At 34.5% G+C, this 15,033-nt stretch overlaps 1 protein-coding gene across 2 annotated transcripts; it reads right to left on the reverse strand.

Annotated features, from left to right (window-relative positions):
- LOC103469985 (probable bifunctional methylenetetrahydrofolate dehydrogenase/cyclohydrolase 2) lies at nucleotides 1–14,385 on the reverse strand. 2 transcript variants are annotated; one of them, XR_001776899.1, is made up of 9 exons: nucleotides 14,080–14,385; nucleotides 13,351–13,535; nucleotides 12,337–12,459; nucleotides 11,479–11,631; nucleotides 10,010–10,117; nucleotides 5,554–5,646; nucleotides 1,745–1,870; nucleotides 877–1,611; nucleotides 1–793 (listed from the first exon to the last, which is right to left on the reverse strand). XR_001776899.1 is itself a non-coding variant. In XM_008418078.2 (8 exons), exons 1-8 carry the CDS (start codon nucleotides 14,370–14,372, stop codon nucleotides 1,496–1,498), a joined length of 1,197 nt encoding a protein of 398 aa, XP_008416300.1. In that variant the 5' UTR covers nucleotides 14,373–14,385; the 3' UTR covers nucleotides 1–1,495. The 2 variants fall into 2 exon arrangements, 1 of the variants encoding a protein (XP_008416300.1); XM_008418078.2 differs by having other exon boundaries at nucleotides 1–1,611.
- Between the last annotated feature and the right edge of the window lie 648 nt (nucleotides 14,386–15,033).

Here is a 15,033-nt window from a genome sequence, read left to right on the forward strand (position 1 = left end):
TCACAAATGTGTTGCCGTTTATTGGAAAGTTTTTTTAGTTGTTTATTTATAATTCTGACTTAAATTGATGCATATTAAACACTTGAGGTGGAAAAAAAGTCTTCATTTGGTTGGACTTGCATAATAGTTCTGCACAAGTAGTCACCCAGTAATTGTGCAAATACAGATATACGCCTAAAAATGTCAAAACCTCACATTTGTTTTCTTAAACATTCATGTTGGAGGTTAATAACATTTTAGATTAGCAGAGCACTGCAGTTGATGATGAATAAAAATAATCCTTAAAAATATGGTTGCCTAATAAATGTGTACACAGTGTAAGGACAAAGGCAGCAAATGTTGCACACGCACTAGTTATGGTGTTTTCCTGTCTACAAGTTGTAAAAAGATCAATTAACCCAGAAATTGCTCTATATAGATATACAATTCAGATTTGTGTCATAGATCTGTTTGCTGTACTCTAATTCCATATTTGTTATCAATACTTTTCGTGCTGTTTTAGAGTCGTGGTCTGCCTGTAGTTTTAGCAGGAAGTGAACACAGCCGTTCAGTCTCAGTTGGTCACGTTTCCCAATATTGAACTAACATTAACAGCTGCTTCATTCTGCTTGGCTCTTCTCTCTTCGCAGTGGAGGATGGTTGTTTACAGCACAGACAAGTTCCAGTAAGTTTCTTCCTGTCGGACTGGCGCACTACATATGTCACAGGCAGACGTCAGCAAATGGGTGAAATTTTAAATCCCAACACAGTCCACATCTCCAGGAAGCAACTGTTTATCAACAGCCCAGACACTCTGGACAAAGCAAATAGTGTAGGATAAGGGGCTGAATTTTAACAATTGTCAAAAAGTAAAACAGAAAGAGCAAAAATAATTACCACTGTTCAGCATCCAAAGCCAGAGGGAATGTTTTCCAAAAAAAGCAACGCCTCAACCAAAATAAGTGATGAGCAAACATCTATAAAAAGAAAAATAGAACTAATATCATATAGTTACTCTGCTGCCACCATGAGTAGCACAATATTAGTTGATACCTAGAATATAAAACCTGCATCTGTTATTGACAAAAAAAAAAAAGTTTACATCCGATGAGTTCAATTATATGAAAATTAAATACTAATAATGAAAAAACAAACCCATTGACATGGCACTGACTGAAACCCACTTTTATTATGACTTCTTTCTTGCTAATTTCTAAGCATATTCAATAAATCAAAACACTCCAGTAGAAAAAATATCAATCTAACATGTACAAAAGCAAAATCTGAATTGCAATAATAAAATAAATAATAAATATGGAAGTAAACATGGTGCATATCAAGTAGGTTTCCAGGCAAGTATGAAATCTTGAGGTCAAAACTGTTGAAATAAAAGTGTGTAATTGTTCAGCAGAGGGGTTTGTTTTTGAGTGTGTGCTGAAATGTATGCAGGTTATCGCATGTTCATATGCTTTTACCTCTCTGCAATGCAAACTAAAATTAAGGGTGTATACTGTTTTTAATGCATCAGTGCATTTCTGGCAGCAGTCACGGTGTTTTTCATGAGCATGGCAACAGTCATTGGACCCACACCTCCAGGAACAGGTGTTATGAAACCTGCTTTCTCCTTCACTCCTAAAACAAATATCAGAAACATGATACGGTGTTAAGCAATGCTCTTTATTCACCCGGAAATGCAGGTGATGTGCAGGTATTAAGATATTTCCTCTGCTGAGGCAATCCTGGCAAGATTTATTGCTTGTTTTACCCTCAAAATCCACATCCCCGATGAGCCGGACTTTCCCTGTGTGCTGGTCCAGGTTGCGATTTATGCCGACGTCAATAACTGCTGCACCCTTTTTCACCATGTCTGCTGTGATCAGACCTGGAACACCTGACCAAAGGGGGAACAAAAAGGCATATTTATCATTAAAAAGGAATAAAACCTTTCAATGATAATCTTTTAGTATGAGAACTTCGCATTCACAATACATCAGCATTAAGATCAGTGACGGCCGATGCTAATCACTTTTTAACATATCAGTATTGGTCCCATAAATAAAACTGGGTCAGTATTAATAATCAGTAATGTTTTATTCAAGTTTGTGTTTTAGGAGTTGAAAGGTGGGAATTGTTTGGGCAGGTGACAGTGATGGAGCGCAGAGGAGCATGTTGGTGTCGAAGAGTGTTTTTTTGTTTGTTTTCTTTTCTTTTATTTAACATTGATTATCAATTTTGGCCCAATTTTTCATATTGGTACATCCTTACTGAGAATTAGTGAGAAAAACTCAGACTTAGGGAGGAGAGTATGAATTAGGCACAAGAATATAAATTAGTGAAGTAGTTCACCTAATATCTTCAAAAACTTCTAATCAAATTATATTAAAGTAATATACATTTAGTGTTCACTATTTGTTTATTTTGAAATTCAGTAAAAGGATTTATTAGTCCAATTCCTCATTAAGTAAATCTATACAGCAATCTCTACTCTGCTAAAATGTGCCAAAGGTTTGTTTTTTTAAATAAAAAAATTATCTTTTATGGCATAACCTCCAAATTATGAAACATAATGTACAACAGAACATTGTTGTACATTATGTACAACAATGTTGTACATAATTGTACAACATTGTTGTACAACAATGTTGTACAACAATGTTGTACAATGTACAACAATGTACAATGTTGTACAATGTACAACAATGTACAATGTTGTACATTGTACAACAACAATGTACAATGTACAACATTGTACACTGTTGTACATTGTACAATGTACAACATTGTACATTGTTGTACATTGTACAACATTGTACATTGTACAACATTGTACAWTGTTGTACATTGTACAATGTACAACATTGTACATTGTTGTACATTGTACAATGTACAACGTACAATGTACAAGTTGTAAAAAGTTTTTACAACTTTTTTACAAAAGTTGTAAAAAAATAAAACTTTTTCATTTTTTAAAAATTCTTAGTGCCACATTTATGTCCCCAGATAACTCGAGTCCTATCTGTTCTCTATTATTCAACCTTCTCCTCAGGTTTCCCCAAATATTTTTATTATCTTTCCTTTTGAGGACTGAGAAGGTCATTGAAGAATAACAATTTGTATCTGGTGATGCATTTTTGAGTCGATTCAGCCATGTAGTTGGATCATTATACTGCTACTCCCAATGTAGGCATCCCTTTTCAGCTCTACAGCAGACGTCACCGTTTAATTTTTTTAATGTGGTCTAGTATGAGCTCATTATCCCACATCCTTAAAGTTTCCAAGGAATTGGAAGAGAAACAGATTCATACAGAAACAGATTAACAGAGAAGCCAAGTTGACTTTTCATACCTTTATCATTTTTAAATTAGACAATAACCACTTAACATGTAAATATGGTTTTAATGGTTTCTACAGACTATAAAGGTGATCCTCAATGCTGTAATGTCCTAACTATGAACGTTGGAGATTTTTTATGTCCCTTCCCATCAGGGGTTGGTTCCCTGGGTGAGTCCCTTCTTTTAAGCTCCATCAACACTCTACAGTGGTACTAAGAGCTGTTTTTTCCTTAAATTGAAAAAGCTTTGTAAATATCAAACTACATTTTTAAAGAATCTATTTGGCGTGTGAAATAATCCTGTTAAATTTTGACCCATCTAAGCATTTTAGACTGTGAAGTAAAGATGGTCAAATGCAGTCCAGATTTCTTAAAAACTATGAAATAGTTCTTTACTGAAGCCCCAAACCTAAAGCTGCAAATGTAATAGCAACCTTAGTCAGCCATCAAGTGCAGGCACAGTGTTGTACATGCCTTACTCTGTGCATAACGCTCAGCACCTGGTCTCTATTGAAGGGGCAAAAAAAAAAAAAAACTGAAAAAAGGCCATGATCAGGCCCTCAAAATGAAGCTGTCTTGAGCCAAAACACTTGAGTCAAAAATCACCTCTGCTTACCTTTCTGCTCTGATCTTAGTTCTTTCATACAAGTCCCGGATATTTGACTGTGACAGCCATGAATTTCTAACCACTGGAAAGCTATTTTCTTTTAGCCCTTTCCTGAACACACTGATCAGCACGCATCTCCCTTACTATTGTTTTTCCCTTTTTGAAGAGTGACAACTTGGTCAATATTGTATTATTATTATATAAGGGATGGTTTCCCAACCAAAGTAATAGCAACTTAAAAATGTATTGAGAGTATACATATTGAGTGAGATTAAAAAAGAAAAAAAAATATTTATAATGAAACATAAACTTAACTGAAAGGTTAATCTTTTCATCAAGAGGGGGAAAAATATCCTCTAACGTCGTTGGTTATGAGACGTTGGTTACACTCCGTCACTGGGAGTGTAACCTGGCACCCCCAACAACATTACTAAAGTTTCACAAATGATTAATACTTTTACTTTTACAATGATTAATACTTTTACATTCCAACCCTATAAGACCACCTTGTTCTTCATAAAGAGGAAAAGAGGTGAGAAACAAAACAATTATCTGGAAATTTCCACATTTGCGATGCAGACTTGAACAAGAACTATTCAAGTAAGGGCTAGTAAGCCTTTTTCATAATCTTTCCTTTTTCTTGGAGCAACACCAGCCTGCATAAATCCTTTTAGACAAATTCAAAGAGTCTATTACGGAGTGTTACAGCAGAATCTAAACCTGTTTAGGTAGAAGAATTATAAAAAATTAGGAATGGATTCTGGCACAGTAAACAATTTACATTCCTGTGAAAATGAAATAAATAAAAATGTTTGGTTGCATAAAATATCCAGTTTAAAAAAAATATAAGCCACAAATATTTAACAAACTGCTTCCCAAACTGCATTTATAGTATATATAATATATTTCTGTAAGCAAAGTGTATTTATATTAACACTGATAAAATCACAAAGAGCATCACAGCGAAATGAATGACCAAAATCCACAAATAAAATAAATTAACAAATAAAAAGTATGAAAACGTTAAATAAAAATCACAAACAACAAACTAAAAGAAACATTCAAGTCTAACTGATGGCATGACTGTGTGAAAGTGACTCAATCTGTCCTTTGAAAAGTAAATGAACTCAGTACTCAGATTACTTTTTACAGCTTTTATCAATTACAGCAATAAATGTTTAGAAAACTTAATCAGATTTTGTAAAATCTGACCCATTCTATTATAACTCTACCTTCATTGTCAACTTAGACTTTAGACCTTACACAATGGTTGTCTTATATTTTTAGGTACTACAACTACTTCTACTAATATATTTTTATTTAAAATAACTTTTTAAAACTCTCCAGGATACTGGACAAAAAAAAGTTATATTAAAATTAAGAGTATTTTTATTGAGCATTGTCCAAGGCAATGAATTTAGATGAAAACAGGATTTGATGAGATACAAATTATAGACTAGAAAATATGTGAAATCCGTATTTTCTAGTCTATAGAAAAACTTACCTAAAAACTAAACTATTCATGGATATATTCCATTAGCGTTGCATTTGATTTTTTGTTGTTAAATCCAAAAGCATAGGTAGGAATTATTGCATTTAGTCAAAACTCTTTCTGTCTCTGTTAGACTTTAATTACCTGCCGCTGCAATGATGATGTCAGCCAGGATAGTTAGTTTTTTCAGCTGATCCCTTGGTGTACATCTGTGAGCGATCGTCACTGTGGCATCACCTGAGAGGCAAAGAGGAGCTTTTAGGTTGAATTAAGCAACAAAAATAAACTATTTTTTGTATCTAATGCAGGGTAATTGTTCTTTGTTTTATGTAAATTTAAGTTAGTGAATATGGGAACGGATAGGGCAGAACTCTAAAACTCAGTAAAAACCACATTTATTGCCATAAAATACTTATGTTTTCACAAACTTTAGAGATTTCAAAAACGGCATGTACGCCACTGAATCCAAGTTTCTTCACTATAGTGTGTGGCCCTTGTGACTAAGGAAGTCTTAGAAAGAAAAAAATAGAATGTGTCACACTGGAACATTTTTGGATAAGATAAAGAAAATGATGTAAGGTACAACAAGTCCCAGCACATTGAACCACCGGGTCGCATTACGGATGAACTGTTATCTGACTTTTAAAGCATGCATTGTAGGGACACATCAGTTTATACAGTCATGCTGCAGGAATTTTGATTATTCAAATGTCATTGCAAGAGCTTAGTATGCAAAACAAGTGCACAGGTTGTGCTTCAGTTTCATCAGCAATGAAACTTATATTATGAATTGGTAAATATCTAATAATATTAATTCAAATGTTAAAAATAATATTAAGATGAATGTGACAAATTTGTTCTTGAGAGTTGATGACAAATCAGGACTAAAAATTGCACTAAAGATCAGATCTTATTAATGGTGTATGTCTGAGGATACAGTAAATGTCCATGTGGGGATGGGCGATGTAACAACGCTGGATATTGACGGATTAAAAAATATTGATGAGCAACTAAAGCAAAGAGATTATGAGCACTGTGCAATGCAATTCTATGCGCTTGCTCTTATGCATAAGATTTGTTTCCTTCAACTTAAGAAAATAGCTATTATACTAAGATTATGCAGCAGGGATGAGATTATTGCTGGTTTCAGAGATTACTAGAGTAATTGTACAGTATTACTGTACAGTTTTATTTCAACAACAGGTATTTGAAATAAAATTACCACATTCCCCTTGAACATGTTTCTATTTTAACTAGTTTCAGCTGTTAAAATAGAATTTTGTTTTGTTTTTCTTTGCTTTTTTTATTTTTTAGCCAAATAAAGACCACAATGTTTGACTGCAGCTGCTGGCAGAGAGTCATTTGGGAAGCATGCATATCTTTCTTTTGGCATATCCTGTTGGAGTCAAACCACACACTGAGGAAAACTGAGCGCAAATAGATAGACGAGGCTTATAGTGCCACGACTGATGGTGTCTTAGTAATAAAAGACTGCAATTAATGAGGTTAAACTCTCTTCAGTAAAACACTGATTGATTTAGTGTAAGTTGCTAATATAAAGTAGGCTACTTTGAAGAGAGGTGTTTGGAAGTGCTGAAACTCCCATGTATCAGTATCAATAATTATTGATCACCTTAAACGCCACCCGGAGTTTATTGTTTTGAATTTGCTTTCTCTTGTGCTGTGTCCCCATTTATTTTATTTTTTTTGCTCTTCTTTTTTTGTATAATTATCAATTTCGGTCAGGGAAATGAACAGAACTATTGTAGACCCTATACGATTAAAAAGGGAAAATCTTTAACAAACAAACTTTAATCTTTTATGAATACTTTATAAGATGACAAGATGACACTCACTCAGACAGGAAGTAAAACCATCAACTAAAAACAAAGCTGTGCCACAATTTGATATACATTTTTTGCAAGAGGAAGATTTCACTATGACACAATGGTAAATACAGCCTTGAATGTATCACAGTCAAATACTATGATAAAGTCAATATCATCCATTGACTATATGGATGATTTACTGTCACATTAATCAAAGGGAAGACTGAAGTATTAAAAATCCCATCTTGGTCTCTTACTTAGTATTAAGTAGAGATTAAATAGAATACTTAACAACAGTTCCATAGGTACTGCAACAGTACACAATAACTTTGCCATATTTTGATTTATGATCACTTTGTATGGTTAGATAGAAGAAAAAATGGTTCAAACAGCAAACCTAACAATCCAACGCACATGCTCACGTTTCTCATAACTAGAACAAAGAAACGATTCTGATTCATTGATAATATTTCAGATCTTTTGATAGTATTTTTCTTTTCTCTGCTATATGACACAACAATTGCCCATTCCTAATGGATCCTGCGTCTTAGTCCGTACAAAGGTATCTTTGCAATAGCCTTTGCATGCAACTAACTAATTGAAACTTTTTGTGATGTATTTGCATCTTTCATTTATATCCTGGAAGAATTTTCTAAAATTTGAACAAAGTTGTGGTATAAAGGTGTTGCATTGTGCAGTTTGCATCAACTTTATGCTCACCTGCTGTGAACAGTGTGCTTTACCTTTTATTGTTGGCAATTCTGAGTTTATTTTCCAAATTAAGAGTCAATCTAGCACAGACCTGCCAACTGAATAACACACATTGTTATATGGAGAATATATATTACGGAGGGTGAGTAAATGCTTCAAGTCTCTGGATCATTGGCTGTTCTGTCTAAACTGTTCCTATTCCTGCTGGTCTGTTTTTATAAAACTGAATTAACCACAAAGAAAAAAATGAGTGAAACTGTTAAAGGAAAAGCTACAGATTTTTGCTCCTGTAACTGATAAAAACTACGGAAAAGTAATATGTGGGGATAACGTTTAAGCCGCCTACACTGATTGCTAGGGTTTCACGCAAGTCTGAAGGCGTGGGGGAAACCAGGAGCTCACGGCTGCACATGCTGTGAAGTTCAACTGGAATTTTACACATCCTTTCATCTGAAAAGGGTTGAACCACATAAACAAGTTCTCACAGAGTCTTGTGTTACCAGATACCTGTTTTGCAGTGACACATAGATAAACTCTCATGCAACTGACAAACAGCTGTATCAATGACAAAAAAACTGATTTTTAACATTGAAATAATCATACAAGTTATAGTAATATAGTAAAATTGTCTTGTTCCACTGGCTGATTATTTCACTTATAACTAGTGCTTTTTCCATCAATATTAAGAAATTATTTACCTAAAACATGCTATTTCCTGCTAAAGGTTACTGGTGTAAGGGGTATTTTTTGGCACACTTTGGATGCCATAGAACCAACTATCATCAGCTAAATCCAACAAGCTATGGAAGTATTATTGCATAGTGTTATTATCTATGAGTATCTATGTTTTGATTGATCATTCTAACATGAGAATGTACCATGTCACAAACTTGAATTCTTCTGAAAATGATTCTGACTTAACTGACCTCGAACAGCTTCTACAGTCACCAGATCTGAATCTAACAGATCACCTTTGGGATGTAGCGGAACAGCAGATTTGCATAATAAATTCAGCCAACAACATTGCATCAACAGTGTGAAGCTGTCATGCTGATATGGATCCCAGATTTTTGAGGAATGTTTCAGAAACATTGCTGAATTTATAGCAAAAAACATTAAATTAGTTTCGAAAACAAGGCCCAATCTGACTTTTTCTAATGAAGTGGCCAGTAAAAGTGTATGTTTTTTAATAAAATGTGATGGTATGAATACAATCTTTGTGCGTTTCAGTTAACTTTTTCAGACCAGCACCGGAAATGACCAAGTAACCCATTTACAGAATGTGTCCACATTTTTTTAAAAGGGCATGAACCATGAGAAAAGCAGCAGTTTGAAATAAATCTCAAAACAGTTTGTTCAAAAACTGGTAAAACTGGTAAGAAACTAGTTTTCTTTACTGGTTTCTTCCGCTCTAGGGATTCTTGGAAACTGAAAGCTGGAATTAGCTAAAAGGATTTCTGATTGGCTAGGACTGCCACAGACAGACTGTACATCATTTGCTTTAAACATGTAAAGAAATGTGACTCCCTAAAGCCCTTTACTTATTTCTTTTATTGTAATTTCATAAAGGAGTTCAGAAACCACAGCTTACTGCAGTCTTTTATTATACTACTTGGCATGTGTATTGCACCTTGGGTCTCTTTATCCTGTCATATTGCCGAACTTTGACAGTTAAAGTAAATCTTGTTGCTTAATGCAGACAACACCTTTTGAAATCCGTTTCTTCCTTCCTGCGCCCATATAAGGACTGGATCCGTTTCCCAGTGGTGCACAGTGCCAAATGTTTCGCCCTGATTAAGGCTTTCACACTCCCTTCTTTTTATCCAGCAGGACACGCATCAGCATTTTTTTTTCTTTTTTTGATAAAAAAAAAAAAAAGGCAGGGAGTAATTGAAGTGTACATTCATATCCTGACAAAAGCTTAAAACATCAAATATTCTTTAGGGAAAACCAGGATGGTGCAACTTGAATTTTCTATGAAGATGTTTGTCATATTATTGGGCTGACTAACCTAGATTGGTGGTACAGATAAAAGAATAAATGCAAATCATTTAGCTTACCTCCAGGGCGTTCATGATTGCGATCAGTATGCAGCAACATAGCAATGGGCATTCCAACATTTTTGGAGCGACCAGCAACCAAGACATTCTTTCCCACTGTCTCAATTCCTGCGTAAACACATTCCCAGGAAAGAAAGCAACATTTTTTCTTAAAAATTATCCTGATCTTACAGATATACTGATATTTTGTTGCAAATTTTTATGTCAGGTTGCCTTTTGAACTGGAGGGTAGCACAAATAAGTTTCGTGTAACTTTGTCCTTTTTGAAACATTGTATTTAGGTTCAATACTATAATGTAGCTTTGTTTGATGTTAAAATGATGTGGTATAAAACTCCACAAGAAAGCCAAAAAAATCTTAGGGTTCAGAGGTTAGATGGAGATTTTTTTTTTTTTTTTAGCTTTTGGAACTTCTTCCACAAGCAAACAGCTGCAGACTGAAGCCAAGGGACACAGTTATTTGAAGAACAAAAATGTAAACCTTAAATCCATACAATTCATGTCAATTAAAACTGCTGATCACACTAGAAATTAGCTTTTGTTGCTCTTAATCAACACACCATAAGTTAGGTTGGCAGAGCTCTTGACAAAAGAACATCTCAAAAATACAATCACTGATTGTTTATAAAAATTAATGTCTAATTTTTTTATTCTCATAAATTGCTGTTCCGAAAAGTACTATAAAAAACAATGCATCAAGAAATCCTTTAATACCTTTAAAGTTTTCTTTTCTTGCCCCTCATTTATATCTTTTTCGCCGATTTCTTGCAGCAGATAAACCTGCATTTTACGCAATGCTTTTCACCTCCCATCAGTGACATTCTGTGAAGCAACAGTTACCTGAACTGAACTTTTCTGATCAACAGCCAAGTTTGACTGGAGGTTTTGCTTTTTATGGGCACAACCACCAAACATTCTTTCTGAGTTTGTTGTTGGTGCAAGAAAAAAATTCCACCGTTTCATTTATTTATTTMAATTTAAGGGCTATAATTAAGTTAATGAAGAAAAGTGACACTAATACTGTGATCATACAAGTTGTTCCCCCCCCCCCCAACTGATCAAGCCAATTTTTTTAAAATAAATGATCTAAAAGATAAACTAGGAGACATGATTGTCTGGATAATGGTGGACTTATTACTATAATTTCTGTGCCAATTCTAATATGGCACATCCGTACTATGATGTGCATATTGGAAAGACTATAACACAGAATAAAACTGACACAGCATTTACTAAACTAAACACAAAAATAAACTAATTACAAAAACATCCATTTATGAAAGGATCAAACATGATCAGAATTATGAAGATTTTACAGCACGTGTTATGGTTACTAGCAGCAAGGAATGGTTATATTACCCTGAGAACTAGTAGATCTTTACTGACCTCTAGAGGATCATTTGTTCAGAACAAGTACAAGTAAACAAATGAAAAAGACGGATGTGAGATTTAGAACCCTTCCTGGTTTACCTGCTCTTTTGATCATCTCCCAGACCGCTGCAGGCGTTGCAGGTACCATCGATCTCTGGTCCAGGCACAACTTTCCAATATTCACAATATGGAAACCGTCAACATCCTTCTCTGGAGCGATCGCATTACACACAGCTCGCTCGTTGATGTGCTCTCAAGAACAGAGTGAAAAAAATACGTATGATTACATTAAACCTAAATACTTATTAATTATTATTATTAGTTTGTGCTACTTTAAAAAAAAAACTTTTTCATCTACTTATTCATTAATTTACTTAACTATTACTAAACTGACCTATGTATCTGATAAAGGTCAAATTAAATTGCAAGTTAATTGCAACAGTATAAAAAGCAACAAAGCAACGGTTGCTTAAATGTAAAAATGCTAGTTATCACTTTATTTGATCTTAAGTAATCAAATAAGTCCAAAAGGAGTGTTAAAGCATTTTTTTATTAGAACAGAATGTATTTTATTGATCCCCAAGGGAAAATTGCTTATATGTTGACAAGCTACTCCATCCAAGGTGTTTATTAGTAAATAAAAATATAGCCATAAGTGATATAAAACTGATACAAAATTATGTACACAACAGTAATACTGTAGGTAATTTAAACATGAATAAAATAATAATAATAATAATAATAATAATAATAATAATAATAATAATAATAATAATAATAATAATAATAATAATAATAAGCATGTACATGGACACATGTTAATCTTTCAACACAAGCTGCAACACAGTTAAAGCTTTTAATTGCTCTTTTTCAGAGCAAACTATACATATAGTTTGCACTATAGTGCCCACCTCTTACGATGGGTAATTCAATTTCCAAAGTGTTCCGTTTGCTTACCTGGAAGTGGCAGCTGCACCAGGAGACCGCTGACCCTCCAGTCACGGTTCATCTTATCGATCAGCTCCAGCAACTCCTCCTGGGAAACTGAGCTGGGCCGAACTACTGTGTCACTGGAAATACCTGGAGATTGATTATTGCTCATAGTGTTTTATTTGACAATGTATTTTTAAATGCAGTCGTCCTGTTTTAATGATCTGAAATGTATACATCATTATACAATATGTTTGCAAAACAAAGATAAACTAATTATCTGTCTTAATTTGTATGTTTACATAAGGCTGACATACACATGCATCTCAATAGAGCATTGAAAAGTTAATTTGATTCAGCAGTTAGATTCTAAAATGGAAACTCACATATTACGCAGATTCAGGAACACAGCAATACACATCAAATATTAATTTCAGTTTGTTTAATGATACTAGATTGCAACAAATCAAAGCCCAAATATTTCAAGAATTCAGTTTGTTTTTGTTATTTGTCCATGTACTGCAGTACAAGCCCACAATACCTGGTGATGTAGAGATTTATTTGAACCTTCAAATAGGTACTGTTTGAGCCCAGGTAAGACACTTCTTATGGACTGTCACAAGAAATGTGGCAGAAGCACTGACTCCTGTCACATTCAACAAACTGTGAATCTCTGACAAACTCTTGAATGTTTTTTTTGTCTTTCAACTCAATTTTTCAAGACTATGTTTGTCTGTGGAGGGTGTCACTGACTACCATCAGGTCAGTAGTCTTCAGTATGATGTGTAGCCAGTAACATAATCATAATATGACATTTGTGAGATAAATATCCCTTCTCTATTGGTCTTGTTAATTATTTTAACATTATAAAGAAAAATTAAACATATTCTGTGTGTAAAGATCCTACATAATATTTTCACTATCGGTATTTGAACTGAATTACAGAAATTGTGTATTCAAACTTAATGAGATGCATGTGCATGACTGCACCGTACACACTGAGGAAAGTGTCGAGAAAGACACACACTGCTCATATCTGACCCAGGATGGTGGCTGCCCGGGTCTTGTTCTTAACATAGGTACGACTGGCTGGGTCATCTCCGACTAAGATTACGCCAAGGTGGGGCCTCATGTTGCCATGAGCGACTAGCTCTTCCACATCACGCTGGATTTCTCTGTGAATCTGACGGGCCAACTCTGTTCCTGAAATCACCACAGCACTGTGCCTGGAGAAGTTTATAGTAAAGAAAAGAATTTAGTTTTGAGAAGCAACTGGAATAAAACTGTGTTCTAAAAAAATATATATGCATATTTAAAATACACATTTTCTTTTTTTGAGAGAAAAGATTGTGAAGATTGAAACAATTCCTACCAAGTGTCAACTGATCATAGTCATTTTTCATGGATATGGATATATATGTGCGGGATTTAAACGTGAAGTAACTAATCAATGCAGGATAAAGCATACAAACGCTTGATCTGTCCTTCAGCAATGTCACTGAGCAACCCATACAAATGGAATAATGAGTGTGAACATGATTAGTAAACCACTCGTTTCTAAGTAAGTTTGTTTTGTTTTGTTTTGTTTTTTCCCCATGCCGTTTAACCTTGCGCCCTCTACCGGTTACAGTGAATACTGCTGTCCGTTACAATCCTTCCTCTGACATCTGACGTACTCGCATTGCTTCCACCGGTGCCGAAACGCCGCTCTCCATCCCTTCCACTTATTTCAACAAAACATGGCACTACTTTCAATGTGACAACGTTTACCTTCTCGCAGAGTGGTACAGATGCCTCCTTTGACTCTCGTACTTTCTGTGCATCCGCAGTTTGGCACGGCAGCAGTGAAAGTGTGCAGTTAACGGTGAGCAAATCCTGAAGGAGGAGCGTAGAGGTGAAATAGAAGCCGCCATATTTGTGCGTGTGTACGTCGTGCGTGTGTACGTGCGTGCACAAAAGGGGATGGGTAATATATAGGTTCTATTTGAAACATGTTCTACATACAGTATGTTTTGATTTTTAGTAAGAAGAGGCGTTTTGATGTTTAACCACCGTATGAACATTTACGTAGAAAGGTATATAAAAATAACAGTTAACAAATATAATCTAACATAAAAATCTGTTTTGAAGGCAGAGCACACACAAAAAAAGCATATTTCAGTAATGAGAAAAAACATTGACACAATAATTTCTTCCTGCGAGATCACATTGCTTGAAGCAACCATATACATGTAACCCTAAATATGGCTTGTGAAATAATAATGAAGACAAAAAGTAGAAAAACAATAGAAACCCTTAGACCAAGTGTGAACAAACAATTATTCAGCTCTAGTCTTTTTTAAAGTCTCAATCACAGTTGTATCTCTTGCTTCCGTTGTGATTGCAATGTTTTTATTTTAAACCATTGAAATAAAAATAATTCCCGGAGAACATTCTAGAATGGTAGTTTGTTTTTTAATAGTCAAAAGTGTGTTTGGGAGCACAACATTAAAGAGTATTTTCTAAATAAAGCACCAATACATAAAATGTATTATGTCAAACCGGTGTAATTGGAGGCATTTAGTCCTTGTTGCACCTTTAGATAGTTGTATTTTTAAATTAGCCTGTAGTTTGTACGATTCTCCAGAATTATACTGAAATAAGGGTGCTACACTAATTTGCCACAAGATGGCAGCAAATGTTTGTTTTATTAAGGATAGAATAGCAAAATTCTTTATTGTCTCA

This window comes from Poecilia reticulata, linkage group LG9 (assembly GCF_000633615.1).
Source record: "Poecilia reticulata strain Guanapo linkage group LG9, Guppy_female_1.0+MT, whole genome shotgun sequence".
Taxonomy (NCBI): domain Eukaryota; kingdom Metazoa; phylum Chordata; class Actinopteri; order Cyprinodontiformes; family Poeciliidae; genus Poecilia; species Poecilia reticulata.